This window comes from Rhinopithecus roxellana, chromosome 15, assembly GCF_007565055.1.
Source record: "Rhinopithecus roxellana isolate Shanxi Qingling chromosome 15, ASM756505v1, whole genome shotgun sequence".
Lineage (NCBI taxonomy): Eukaryota > Metazoa > Chordata > Mammalia > Primates > Cercopithecidae > Rhinopithecus > Rhinopithecus roxellana.
In genome coordinates, this window is record NC_044563.1 from 33,207,362 (window position 1) to 33,220,661 (window position 13,300).

At 33.1% G+C, this 13,300-nt stretch overlaps 1 protein-coding gene across 1 annotated transcript in view; it reads right to left on the bottom strand.

Annotated features, from left to right (window-relative positions):
* Positions 1 to 13,300, bottom strand: part of SESN3 (sestrin 3) — a 65,641-nt gene that overhangs the window by 17,772 nt on the left and 34,569 nt on the right. Inside the window, exons 2-6 of the mRNA XM_010358691.2 lie at positions 10,142 to 10,207; positions 8,093 to 8,290; positions 6,475 to 6,657; positions 2,037 to 2,273; positions 1,190 to 1,364 (exon numbers count right to left, since the gene is read on the bottom strand). Of these exons, the coding sequence (XP_010356993.1) occupies positions 1,190 to 1,364; positions 2,037 to 2,273; positions 6,475 to 6,657; positions 8,093 to 8,290; positions 10,142 to 10,207 (859 nt within the window). The remainder of the gene's footprint in view (positions 1 to 1,189; positions 1,365 to 2,036; positions 2,274 to 6,474; positions 6,658 to 8,092; positions 8,291 to 10,141; positions 10,208 to 13,300) is intronic.

Consider the following 13,300-nt stretch of genomic DNA (forward strand, 5'->3'; position numbering starts at 1 on the left):
GGTTTCTTTGTTTGGAATTTCCTGCTGACTAGAGGCTCTGATTTTAGTGACAGTAATCTTCAATGGATTAAATTAATTGAAAGGATTAAAATGGTTACTCAATTTGGTAGATAAAATTTTTCATAAAAAAGATCATCAGGAGAAATGATAAAAAGGGTTCTTGTTCTTCCTGGTAAAACTGAGAACTACTTATCAATATTTTATGTTTAACAAGTTACAGCTGAAACAATTCTCAAAATTTATGAGATTGATGAGTTTTAAGACAGGCAGTAGTTTTGAAGCTCTTTTAGATCAACAGAACCCTATTTTTAAAAAATATGTTATGTTATGTGTGATCCCAGCTACTCAGGAGGCTGAGGCAAGAGAACCGCTTGAACCCAGGAGGCAGAGGTTGCAGTGAACCAAGATAACGCCACCGAACTTCCAGCCCGGGTGAAAGAGCGAGACTCAGTCTCAAAAAAAAAAAAAAAAAAGTTATGCAGATGGATTACTTTTAAAGGGTTTAAGCTTTGTATGAGTCTATGCTATTTTAATATCATTTACTATGCGGTGCTCAATATCTTTTTGGTTGTAATTGAAAAGTTTCCCTCCTATTTCAGTCTCTTCGAATGTTAGAAAAACTGTTTTCAAGACTACAGCAAAGAATCTCAGCTTTTACACAGGATGAATTCCTCCAAATTCAATCAAAGAAAATGACCTAAATAATACATTTTTATAGAATTCCAAAGAAATGTAAATGCAAGTGCAGTGTAATTTTAGAACTAATCTGGAAAAGCAGCAGTGTGAGAATAATCTTCCCACACACCCCACGCACAAAAAAGGCAAAGTTTTTTTTTAAATTTTAACTATTGAAACAATATTTCACTTATCATTTTAAAAAATCACAAAAGTAGGATAAATTAAATATGCCTATCTAACTTTATAAGCAACTGATCTGCTTTAAGTAACATTTTATCCAGGATAGAGTATGAACTACAAAGCTGAAAGGTCCTCTCAACTCAATCTGAAATACATTCAAGGATGAACCAGCCTGAGGGAAAGCAATAGCATGACAGTAAGATAGAAGAGGAGAACTAAATAAGAGAAAGATGATAGCAGAATCATTTTTACATATCCATATGGAAAACACTGAAGTTGCTCTGTCAAGGGTTCTAACAACTACTAAAAGGCAAAAAGTACAAAAAAGCACCTGAATGAGGAAATGAATGAAAAGTATCTCCAGAGACCACAAAAAGACTTTCTTTCTTCTCCTTTTCAAAACGAGTGCTCATTTCTTCCTGAGACGCCTCTTCATCTTCCCTTTCTTCTTGAAGTCTTTTCATCCTTTCCATTAAGGCCTCTAGCTCACTTAGAGAATCCACAATCTGGAACCAGATAAGATAATGTTGGGTGCTATTCATACTAAAAGTGTTCCAGTAAATATCTCCATCTCCCAATGTCACCCTACTATGTACAGTGGCACAGGCACAGTTACGAAGTTCTTAAGTTGGTTTTTCACGAATTTCAAAGGAAATCATGACAGATTCCAACATTTTCAGAAGTATGATTTTTTTCAGTTATAAATATAAAAGTTTCTAAGTATATATGTGTGTGTGTTTGTTTGTGTGTGTGTATAAAATCTAGAATTCCAGCATTTGGTATACATTAAATATTACAATTTAGCTTCAAAAATGAGGGAGCACAATTGTTTTACTTTTTCCTGTCAGATATGTTTTCCATTGGTTGTTCCAGCATCTTATACATACAAGTATATTGTTTTGGGATCTACTGTCCAAAGGGTCTAACATTAAAAGCCTGTGATCACTAGAATGCATCACTGTTTAGTCTTCATGATTTGCAGTAATATGAATTTGCTTTAAAAGCCTCTTTAAAATAAATCAGAACTTCAGGTACCAAATTTTTACAGTAATAAATACTATGCAAAAATATTTTAAGTATATAATATCCTATCTAATTGGAGAAAAATTCTCTCTAGATATTTTTAATATTAGAAGTTCAAAGCAAAAAAGTAAAGAAAAATAGCTAAGAAAACTAACCCCAAAGTTGCTGCCTGAAAGGGATGCGTTCTCTATGTTGTTGTCATTAGCAAGATCACAAACGCAGAAATTGTTGACTGATATTAGCGTGAATCCATTGGAGATTTCTGGATCTCTCTCTGGATTGATACCACTACCAAAAACAAAGCTTGCCAAAGCATGATAATGTGCCAGGAGGACCACAGCATGTACCAGTTCAGGCAGAGACCAATTATTTTCTCCAGTTTTGACAAGTTTCTGAAATGAGAAAGCAAATCAGAGCAAATATAAAAATTCTAGAATGCTACAAAGCAATTTCAATGAAAATCTACCAATATTCATATATCCATTTAGAGTAACAAAACTTAAAACTCTCTTTAAAAAATGTTTCACATGTTAAAAATATGATTTTGGCCAATGCTCCATTAAAACTATCATACCTAACAATGTAATTACATTGTAGTGTCTTCTAAATCCCTTACACAACAGATCTTCTGCTTCCAAAGCATTTTTTATATAGTATGCTATTTTAATGAAATACTTTCAAAGAATCAAAGAACACTGGAGCTTGATAGGACTTTAAAGATCATCGAACAAAACCATTCATTTTAAGGTGTATTGGAAACTTCATCTCACAAAATCACAAAAAACCCCAATTCAACAAGTCAAGTTTCAGTTATCCTTTAGATACCTTCTAATGGAGAAAGACCCTGCAGCAGATGACAGAAATTGTAGAATAATACCTCACATTTCAATAAGAATTTTTAAAATTTCCAAGCACTTTTTCATATTTCACTTGACCCTCCAGCTGAATGATGGGATCACAAATGAAGTCATTAAAATCAGTAATTCCTCCACTTTGTCCAAGAGTGAATTCCACCAATTAATCCATCAGGCATTCTTTCCCATCAGTGTTCATTTTCTCTCCCTTTCTCTCTCTCTCTCACTCTGTGTGTGTGTGTGTGAGGTGTGCGTGAGGGGGAATCTCATCCCTCTCTTTCTCTCCTTCCAAATCTAGAACTTTCATTTGGCTTACTTAGTGGCTAAACCAAACCAAAACAAACAAACAAAAAAACTGCTTTATTTTGCTTTAACTACACACCATATACAATTTCATATATTACCAAAAGCTCAGGGAAAAGAAAAGAAAATCAGTCAAATTCTATCATCCTATGGTGGGGGGAGATAGGGAAAGATCTGTTAAAGAACAAAATTACAGCTAGATAGAAGGAATAAATTCTAGTGTTCTACACCACTGTAGGATGACTATAGTTAACAATAACATACAGTTTCAAATACCTAGGAGGAGGATATTGAACATTCTCAAAACAAAGACATAATAAATGTTTGAGATGATGGATATCCTAATTAATCTGATCGTTGTACATTATATATTATCAGAATATCACTATGTACCCAATGGATATGTACAATTATTTGTTAATTAAAAAATAAAATTTAAAAAGTGACCTTAAGACAAAAATATCATTATTACAATCTGTAATAATGTAAATAAAGAGGGTCATTAATTAATAATAAAATAATATACACCAGAAAATATACTTGCTTTACATCTGTATGCACCTAACCTTGTAGCCACAAAATATACTAAATGGTTGCAATACAGACTGAAAAAAATTCTACCACTCTTTTACATATTTTCTTTTATTTTTTATAAGCAAGCAATTATATAGTTATAAACACATATACCTGTATTTTTCTGATTTTCAGACATTTTGACAGGTTCATTTTTCATGAGGCCACAGTGTCATATTAATTTTTAAGCAAGGCCTCTCCTGTGTATCAATGGATGTATATAACTACTTCTTTCTTATACCATTATTCATATTCTAAATTTGTTTTGTTTATTTGCTTCTATAAACAGCATCTTCATACTATAGTTTTGTTCTTATTTTAGAAACATTTCCTAATGGGATTTTTAGAACAAAGAGTATTAATATTTTTATGATTTCAATAATACTGCCAAAGAGCTTTCCAAAAGGATTGTTACAATTTACAATGCCTTCACTAATCTTTGCAGGATTATCATTAAACCTGTAAGGACAGCCAACACTCACTATCTGTAATTTCTTGCCTCACATTCATTTCTACTTTTAAAAATTCATTACAATCTGGTTTCTTTTTCAAGCAAACCCCTGAAGCTACATTTACTAAGATTACACATGACCTTCCAAATGGCCAAATTTGACTATTTCTTTTTAGTCCTTATTTTATTTGATCTCTGCAGACTTTACATTGTTTACTTTCTTGCTTCTTGACATTAATCTCTCTTGACTTCAACAATTCCACATTTTGGGGAGGGAAGTATATTTGCTACCCTGAGAAAGATTTTTCTCTATTGCTGTATTCCATCCACAATCTTCCTTCCTTGGGCAATATCTCCCTTGGGCCATTCATTACTTCAACCTGACCTTTGCTTATCTGTAAACAACTATCCAATTTAACTTTTAACTCACACTTTATCTTGAGTTACAGATCTGTATTTCCTTTAGTAAGTGGGCATCACTTTGTGGATGTCATTATTTGTTGTTGTCAGCCTGTATATGCTCATGTCAGCTCATGTCATGAAGAAGGACACCTTAGTCATTCTCTTGTCCCACCCACTTTCTCCATCCTCACATCCCATCAGTCACCAAAGTCCTACTTATTTTCATGCAGAATCATTACTATAATCTTACCCTATGTTTCTCCCACGGTTTTAAAAAAAATCACCTCTCAGGTGTAGTACTATGACTGGTCTACTGCTTCCAGTCTGTACAATCTGTAATTCATCTTCTAAATCACCTAATGTATTTATATTACAACTTGGCACAAAAACCTTTAATGATTCTTGATTCTCTATCATGATGATCTCCAAGTTCTTGTGATCAAATGTACTTCCAAAAGTAACAGTTGGGAAACGTCCAACCCCAGATATTATATGTATTTATTTGTGAATTTATACACATAAAATATATTTTATATAGAATATATATGTGTACTGTAATAACATAAAATACACAAATACAAAAATTTAGAAGAATGAGATAAGAATATACACACATACACAAATATTTTGTTAATATTTTGGAAATTTTTCTTGTGTACCTCCTGAGTACTATAACATAATCCTGAAGACCATAACTTTCTGAGAATAAAATACAAATCCTTTAATACAGTATTCACTGGGTCATACAATATGATCTCAATTCTTCCCAGTTCCCACCTTACATAAACATCGCTACCCTTCAATCATCTGAAACTGTTGGCTATTCTTCCAGTATACCATATTAAATACTCTATTCTTTCTTTGAAATGCCCTGCTCTACTTGAGAACTCCCACTTATTCTTCAAGACCTAGCTCAAATGTTACCTCTTTTAGAAAAGAAACTTTCTGGTTCCATTCTCTTTATTCATACATTCATACACTGTTGTGCTGTGATTACTGTCATTACCCTGTTCTTCTTCTACCCTAGACTCCAAGCAAATCTATGGGCAGGGTCTTTACCCACCAAAGTATCTGGCACAAAGTAATTAAGACATGACATTAAAAACAATGATTAATTCCCCTATCTAGCTAACATATTATCAAATCAGAACATAAATCTAAAGGCAGCATCGTGCTTCACAGTTTCCCAGATACTTCATCAAAATCTGAGAGTATGCAGATTGATAAACACTATGATTGGTTGAAAGGGCAAATAACAAAAATGTAGTCTAACAAGAGGATCCACAAAACCAAGGACATTTCTATGCATTAGGAACAGATATTTTAAATAACAAAGATTTCCACTGATAATTTAGATGATAGTTCCTATCTATTGAACAGTTACCATGTGCCAAAAATAGTGCTAAGCATATTGAATAATGACCTCACCCTGTAGGCCTCGATGGAAGCACCTTCAGAAATACAAGTACTCTTAGTTAATCACGACAACTCTATTTCTCGTCTAAGCTCTAGTTTTAAAAGACATTTAAGCATTCACACACCAGCTGGCAAATCACTTTTTTATTTGCAAAATCATTTTTTGAGAATCTAAAACTTATGAAATGTTAGAACTATAAAAAAGTTTAAAACTCATTTAATCTAGCTCCCTCATTCTGTAGAGGAGAGAATTGAGACCCATAGAAGTTAATTTACTAAAAGGACACAAACTTGTAACAGAGTACAGACTAGATCCCAGGCATCCTATCATGCTAGTGTATTTTCTTCAGTCTATCTACTACTTAAAAATAGAAACGAAATTTTCTCATAGCCATTCACCAAAGTATTTGTACAAGGTAATTAATGATTACTTAAAGTATTCATTTGTGCTTAAATTAAACCCACTGACTTTCTAAACTTATCTTTTCTACACATATTAAGACACTATTATTTATGTTCCAAGTTCCTAATATACACATATTTAAAATAAAGTCCTAAGCAAATTCCTTTTTATTTCAAAGAAACACTCAGTACCTGAATGTGCTCTTTTGTGATCAGCCAAGGTCGGTGTGCTAGCAGCTTATTAATTTCATTAAGATTTTTCAGTCTTTGTGGCACATATTCCAAACCATTCAACCATTCAGCAATACCTCCAGTCTTTAAAAATTCATCCACATGCATGTTTATTAAGTAAGAACACTGATGTCTAGCTGCAGCCTGAAGCACAAAGAAAAACATTCATTGATAAAAGAATCACAGTAGAGTTTCATTCCACTATTTCTAAACAAATAATTCAGATGGAGCTAATGATTTTTATAGCCAGTACCTCTTTTCTTACAGAATCTCTTGTCTAAAACATCTGTCATAATGATGTAATAGATTCAATACATGAAGCTGATTACTTGTATAAGCAAATAATATCACCTGAAGCCAGTCATTTCCTTGTCTGGAAGTTGGTATACCTTAAGCCACCTTCTAGCTATGAATAGGAAATACAGGTCCATTTCAATATGACAAATATACCTACTACATTCTACTTAAAACATAATAAAATCTCATTAACTTATATTCTAATAACTCAGGATTCATCCTAATTTGATTACTTCTCTTATCCTCTTTAAGATAAATGTGATTTCAGTCATATTTGTACACATCTTCCTACTCAGATGACATGGAAGCTCACTGACCCTTTTCTTCCTATGCAGTCAGAATCAGCCCTCAATTGACCTCTCTTTTCTTTTCCTCAGGCTGCTTCTCAGTAAAACAGTATTATTTTATTCTTTCTATTCTCTACATCTTATTTTTCCGTATTTTACAAGCATTCTAAGTCTGCTTTCAGCCTTACTGTCATCAAAACCTTAAGCTAAAATTACAGCCTCAGTGAGGTTCATCATTCAATAAAACATGGAATGTTGCTTTTTGTTGTTGTTAAAAGTTCAGTAAGACTATAAAAAAGACAATCAAATCAAACGTGGTCAAACTTAATCTGCTAACTCCTGGCTAGTTATGCCAGCCCTGTCAGCCCAGTTTCTTCCCCAACTTCTCCACATATATAGCATTTTCATCATGTTCTTGTTGTTCTTTTTCTCCATTAAAGTCCAACACACACACAACTTTATAATTCTCCTCCCTGACCTCTATTGCATGTGAATAACTAGTTAACCAGTTTGTAATCAGAACTACACTTAGAAGTGTTATAATTCAATTCAAGAATTCTTCTCTCATTCAGATTCTCCATGAATGCTGACTGATACTTTCCTCTTACTTGGCCAAATTAGTGATATTCTTTATGTATAAAATTACTAAGAAAAATGTCACAAAAAACTTGTGCTTTTATAAAAACAAGATATCAAGAGCAAAGACAAAACTTGTGGGGTATTACTTTGCATGCTATAAGCATCTTTATTTGTAAAAGATTATGAAAAATGATTTTACTGAAAATTAAATGAGAAACATTCAGTGCATTAAGTGGCTTAACATATTCCAAATGTATCCAAGAAACTTGGTATCCAAAAGGCCGTAGGCTTCTTCAATTCTTACGTTCATAAATTATACTTAGCTCTATACACACACATGCACACACACCTATTTTGGAAGGGAGAAAGAATAAGTGAGGAAGGTGTTATGTGAATATAGGAAAATAAGTACCCACCATTATTGCAATATAGTGCCTGTATGGTAGAGGAAGGGGACCATCCATGCGCAACATGTAAAACTGGCTCCGCAAGAAAGACTCCAGGTACTGAGTGTGCAAACTCATGACCTGTGTGATGTTGTCCAGACGACCGGATGTAGAGTATTCTTCCACAAGAAAGTTAGTACGTTCATCCACTGTGTTTGCTTGGACAACCTTATAACCAAGAAACACAAAACAAAATGACTATTGAGCCATAAATACACCCTTGGTTTATATAAATTATGCCACTATTGAAGCAAATGAATATTCATTTGATATTAACAGACACAAAATTATGCAGTTGCTCATACTGGAAACAGAAATAAAAAAAGAAAGCACCAGTCATTTTTGGCTCTGGTACCACAATTTATTAAACAACAAATGTTAAATTATCAAACATTATACACACAGCTATGAAAATGAAGAAAAGAAGCTTCCATCTGTTTTGCTAGGCATATTAGGCAGATTTTTCAGGGCCCATTTGCCTGGCCATTGTCACACCAATGTGTGGTAAAGCACAAGCAGCAGCATCTGATTACATACATTTATAATTTCATTTATTAGCCTATGAAGATAAGCACATCATTTTTAGACAAATATTTTCAGTCTAATCCTTTGCTTGTTTTTGTGATTCAACATAAAAAAAGCTTTCTGAAGTCTTTTCAGGGACAAAGGAATATATAATAATTTGTAGAAAAGTGTTAATTGAAAAATTAATGAGGACACTAGAATACTGTCATTCCTATTTTGAGCCTAACAATAATAATTACTAAAAACAAGGCAAGTTATTAAAATGGACATTCTTCATCCTAGGAAATCAAAAGAGTTGTCTCAAAAATAGATTATTTATATATAGCTTCATATACAATGACAGTTTGGGCATCACACCAAGAACTGGCTCTGAAGTGTTAAGAGTTTATTAGCACCTTGTAGAAAGACTCAACACTGCTGGAGTTAATGGACATGAGTTGCATAATTCTAGGAGTGGTTCATTGTTTATTTGTATTTCAGAATTGGAGTTCTAGACTTATTTTAGAGATAAGGAAACAGATTTAAGATTAAATTCAAGCTCATGCACTTTATTAATAGCAGAGTCTGGTCTAGAATCCAGATTCCCTAACGCCCAGACTAACAGTCTTTCCAAACATCCACACTGCTGTTAAGAAACTGTTTACTCTTCAGAGCTGGCTTCACAGTCTGAAAAATAAGTACGCATTATACAAAGGTACTATTGACTTAGCGAAATTTAACCCCAAAGGAAATACAATGTTTGAAAAGTATAAATTGTGAGGAAATGTTAATTACAATAGTGTAACTCATTATGGAGTCAAGTATACTTTGATTTGCTCACTTCCCCACCATTTTGTCAACTACAGGCACCAAGATAGTTACAAATATAATGGGATCCAGATGAACCACATATAATTAGAAATAGAATATCTGTTATTTTTGTTTTGCTTTCCCCAGCAGAAGTTTCTTCTAACTGGATGTCTAAGATATATTAATAGATTCATATGATGCAATAGATCCTAAAAACCAGATTATCCTCCAATATATACTGTAAAAAATGACTGTGCTTCAGGAAGTCTTTATATGTAGTAGGCATATACATATAAAGCTATCTGAGGAAAAGAGGCATAAGCAGGGCAGCTTCTCCAGTGCATGGTCCTCACCCAGATCAGCTATTGTCACTGAGCTCCCAAAATGTTACTGTCACTTTGGATTTGCACTTAGGTGGGAAGGTCACTAAAAAGGTCATCTGATGATGAAAGAACTGTTGACTCTGGCAATGATCTGGCATTATTCTATTTCTATTAGTCCCTTCTTTAAGACAATGCTTGGCACATAATCGGTGCTCTGTAAATATTTGTGAAGCTGAAAAGAAAGTATCTCTATGGTTCTGACATGTGAATAAGAAACTCAAGAAAAAAATTCATTCCAACTTCCATATTAAAAAGAGATATTCTTTGATACAATTAAGTTATTTTTAAATCATAGTTTATATTTTAAGACAGATAAACTTACTTCCTTCTCTGGAATAAAGGCACTTGGTCCTCTTGTCAAGGGTTGAGATACTCTGATTCTTTTATCCTATTTTTAAAAGAAAAGTTTTATCTATTAATGATGACTTTCTAAGAAATGTTAAATTTGTACACATTTATTGCTAAGGTACCAAAATAAATAGAATAAATAATTAAATAAAATTATGTGAGACCAGAATAAGTGTTGGGTCTCTGATCAAAGAAAACCCATAGGGCCACTGTAAGGATGAGATAATGGGGCAAATGCCTACCACAGTGCTAAGTGCAGCATAGTCTCCTCAAAATGTCATATCCCTTAGTCATAGTCTACACCATAGACTTTAAGCCCATATTTGACATGCCTGAAAACCATTTACCTCCATAATAAAATAGTGTTTTATAGTAGTACACTGTTAGACATCAATTTGAAAACTAAAGAAAAGGTTAAATCCAAAGAGGATTACCTAACGACTCTCCAAAGCAATTACCTAATCTGTTTTTTTCCCCTAAAATAGCAATCAGCATATCTAACGTGAAGTTTTGAAACTTTAAGAAAAATGTAAAAACTAGGAAAGGAGAGGTTAGTTCAATATAAGGAATGAAGAACATAGTAATTCTTATTGTTCCACTTGCTATTCTATTGGTGGTATTAACAACTGATAGACTGCCAATGGTATGTCTGAATGCTGATTTTAAGTTTTTAAAAATTTGTTAACTTTTTAAAATTGAAAAATATTTTAGTATCCTCATTTAAGTGTGATATAAGTCATAAAAATTTGAATCAGAGAATAGGGTCCTTCTTCTCTCCCTCCCTTTCTCCCCCCATTACTAGGTAACCTGAGTCTTTATTGGTCCTTACAATCAAACAGCCTATCAAACACAAACTAGTTATTTAAATCTCTTAAATCCTTTATTTCATTAGGAAGCAGTTACAAGACAAATTGGTAAAAGTAGGCAGTCAGGCATTTAACATGATTTTTTTGAGAGCCTAATCAGATACTGTGATAGACTTTGAGGATACAGGGTGAGGAAAACAGATATGCTCTCTGCCCTCATGAGCTTTGAACACAATCTTCATCAATTTTGGGGGTCCTGTTGAAATAAATAAATTAAGCAATAACACTCTTAACCTGGTACATTTTCAGAAATAAGTAGGCATCTAGGTTATATTTACAAAATGATGACAAAGGCCTCAGTCTCCTGGTCAAGTACACTGGAGGACTGCATGTTAAGAGGATGAAGTCAGAATTCCAATATTGGTATTTCTTGTCTATGTCAACCAAATCTAGACTTAACCAGAAAGAATTTGAAGGAAAATTACAAGTTTCTTCCTTTTGCTAGCCTCCATAAGATATAGACAAAAAAAATTTCGAACACTGTCTCTATAACTCAATGAACTACACGGTTAAAGTAAGCTACAATCACACCACTGCACTCCAGCCTGGGTGACAGAGTGAGACCTCATCTCACAAAACCATCACAACAAAAAACTTAATGCAGTAGTATATGAAAAGCAATTTTCTGGACAACTATTCATTTCAAATGAACAAAGCAGCTGAAAAACTGATTATGAGGAAAAATTACGATTATGAGGTTTGAGGAAAAAAATTTCAACAGGGAGATGTCGATACCTTTAAATAATAAAAAGGACAAAATTTAGAGAACATGTAGCGGGAGCAAACGGGAGCAAAATATAAACTCTTTTATGTTAAGATGGACAATGGGATTTTGGAAACAAAGAATGATTTATTAAATTTGTTGATAAAATCATAATTTGATATAGTTAGTAACTAAATTTACCTTTAAATGTTTTATATTATTATTTTAAATATTTTCCAGAACAGGAGAGATTTAAATCTGCAAAAACATTTTCATTATAAATGGAACTGAAAGATACTGCACTTAAATGAATATAACATCTCTTAAGTGTTTAGCAATTGAAAAGAAGCAACTTAAACTCAATTTCATTTGTGTCAATATTGATTTTTTTTCATTTATTTAGCAAACATTAATTGAGCATTAACAATGTGCTAGGCACAGTGAGGACACAAATAAGAATTAGACTGGCAGAATGCATACAACCAACTATACGACATATGACATATACCATAGCAGGTGCATATAAAAAGTGATGAAAGAAGACATCATTTTAGCAATTATTTACTTAGTCATTTTCCTACTGTTGAATATTTTAGTTATATACAGTTTTCACTATTATAAGCAACCCTGTGATGAACACCTTCATATAAAGACAGTTGGGACATATTTTGTGGTGTTTATGATAGTTTCTTTCAGAAGATTCCCAGAAGTGGACTTACTATGGTTTGGGTTATAAATATCTTAAAACTTCTTGTTGCTTACTGCCAATATGCTAAACTAACAAAAATGTCTTACCAATTTTATTTTCATCAGCTCAGAAAATGTCCACTTAACTCACTAATTTCAAAACTAAAAAGCAGCATCCAAAAATGTGTTTGAAGCATTTTATTGTATGCTTATTTGTAGTAAAAAGTTCTTAAGCAGAGATGTGATCAGATCTGTGTTTTTAATAGTGTTGAGGGTGATGTAGCCCCTGGGCCTGAGAGGGAAAAATCCCAGCTGGGAAGCTCTGGTAATAGTCCAGGAGAGATAAAATATGGCCTGACCTAAAATATTTGTTTATATACCAAACATAAAAGAAAACTAACACAATTTTTAAGTTTTACCATCATGTATTCTTCCTCAATTATATTTTTTAATGTTGCCATTTTTGAAATGATCAGCCTAGTTTCTGCATAAGGAGAATCTTTTCTGGCAAGGACTCTGCTACTGTATTGTCTCAGTTGGCTGCTCTGTCTATTCACACGAAGGTGAAAAACAACTTTAAAAATGATCAAAGCAGTTCATAAATTCTACTCTAAACACATTTCATTCTGAAAATTTGTTTCCACCCACTTTTCTATCTCTGCATGCTTTTAAAGTCAGTAAGATCAAATACAAAAAAATAGGACAGGACTATATCCAAAAGATTGATTTTTTTTTTTAAAGATAAGACCATAAGCTAGAGTTCCGGTCAAATCATAATGCCTTTCCCCTGCCTTTCTTTCAAATCCCAAATGTCCAAGGACCAAGTTCCTACTTCACTCACACTAGCTTTCCTGAAGTTTCTAGACCTACGTTCCCC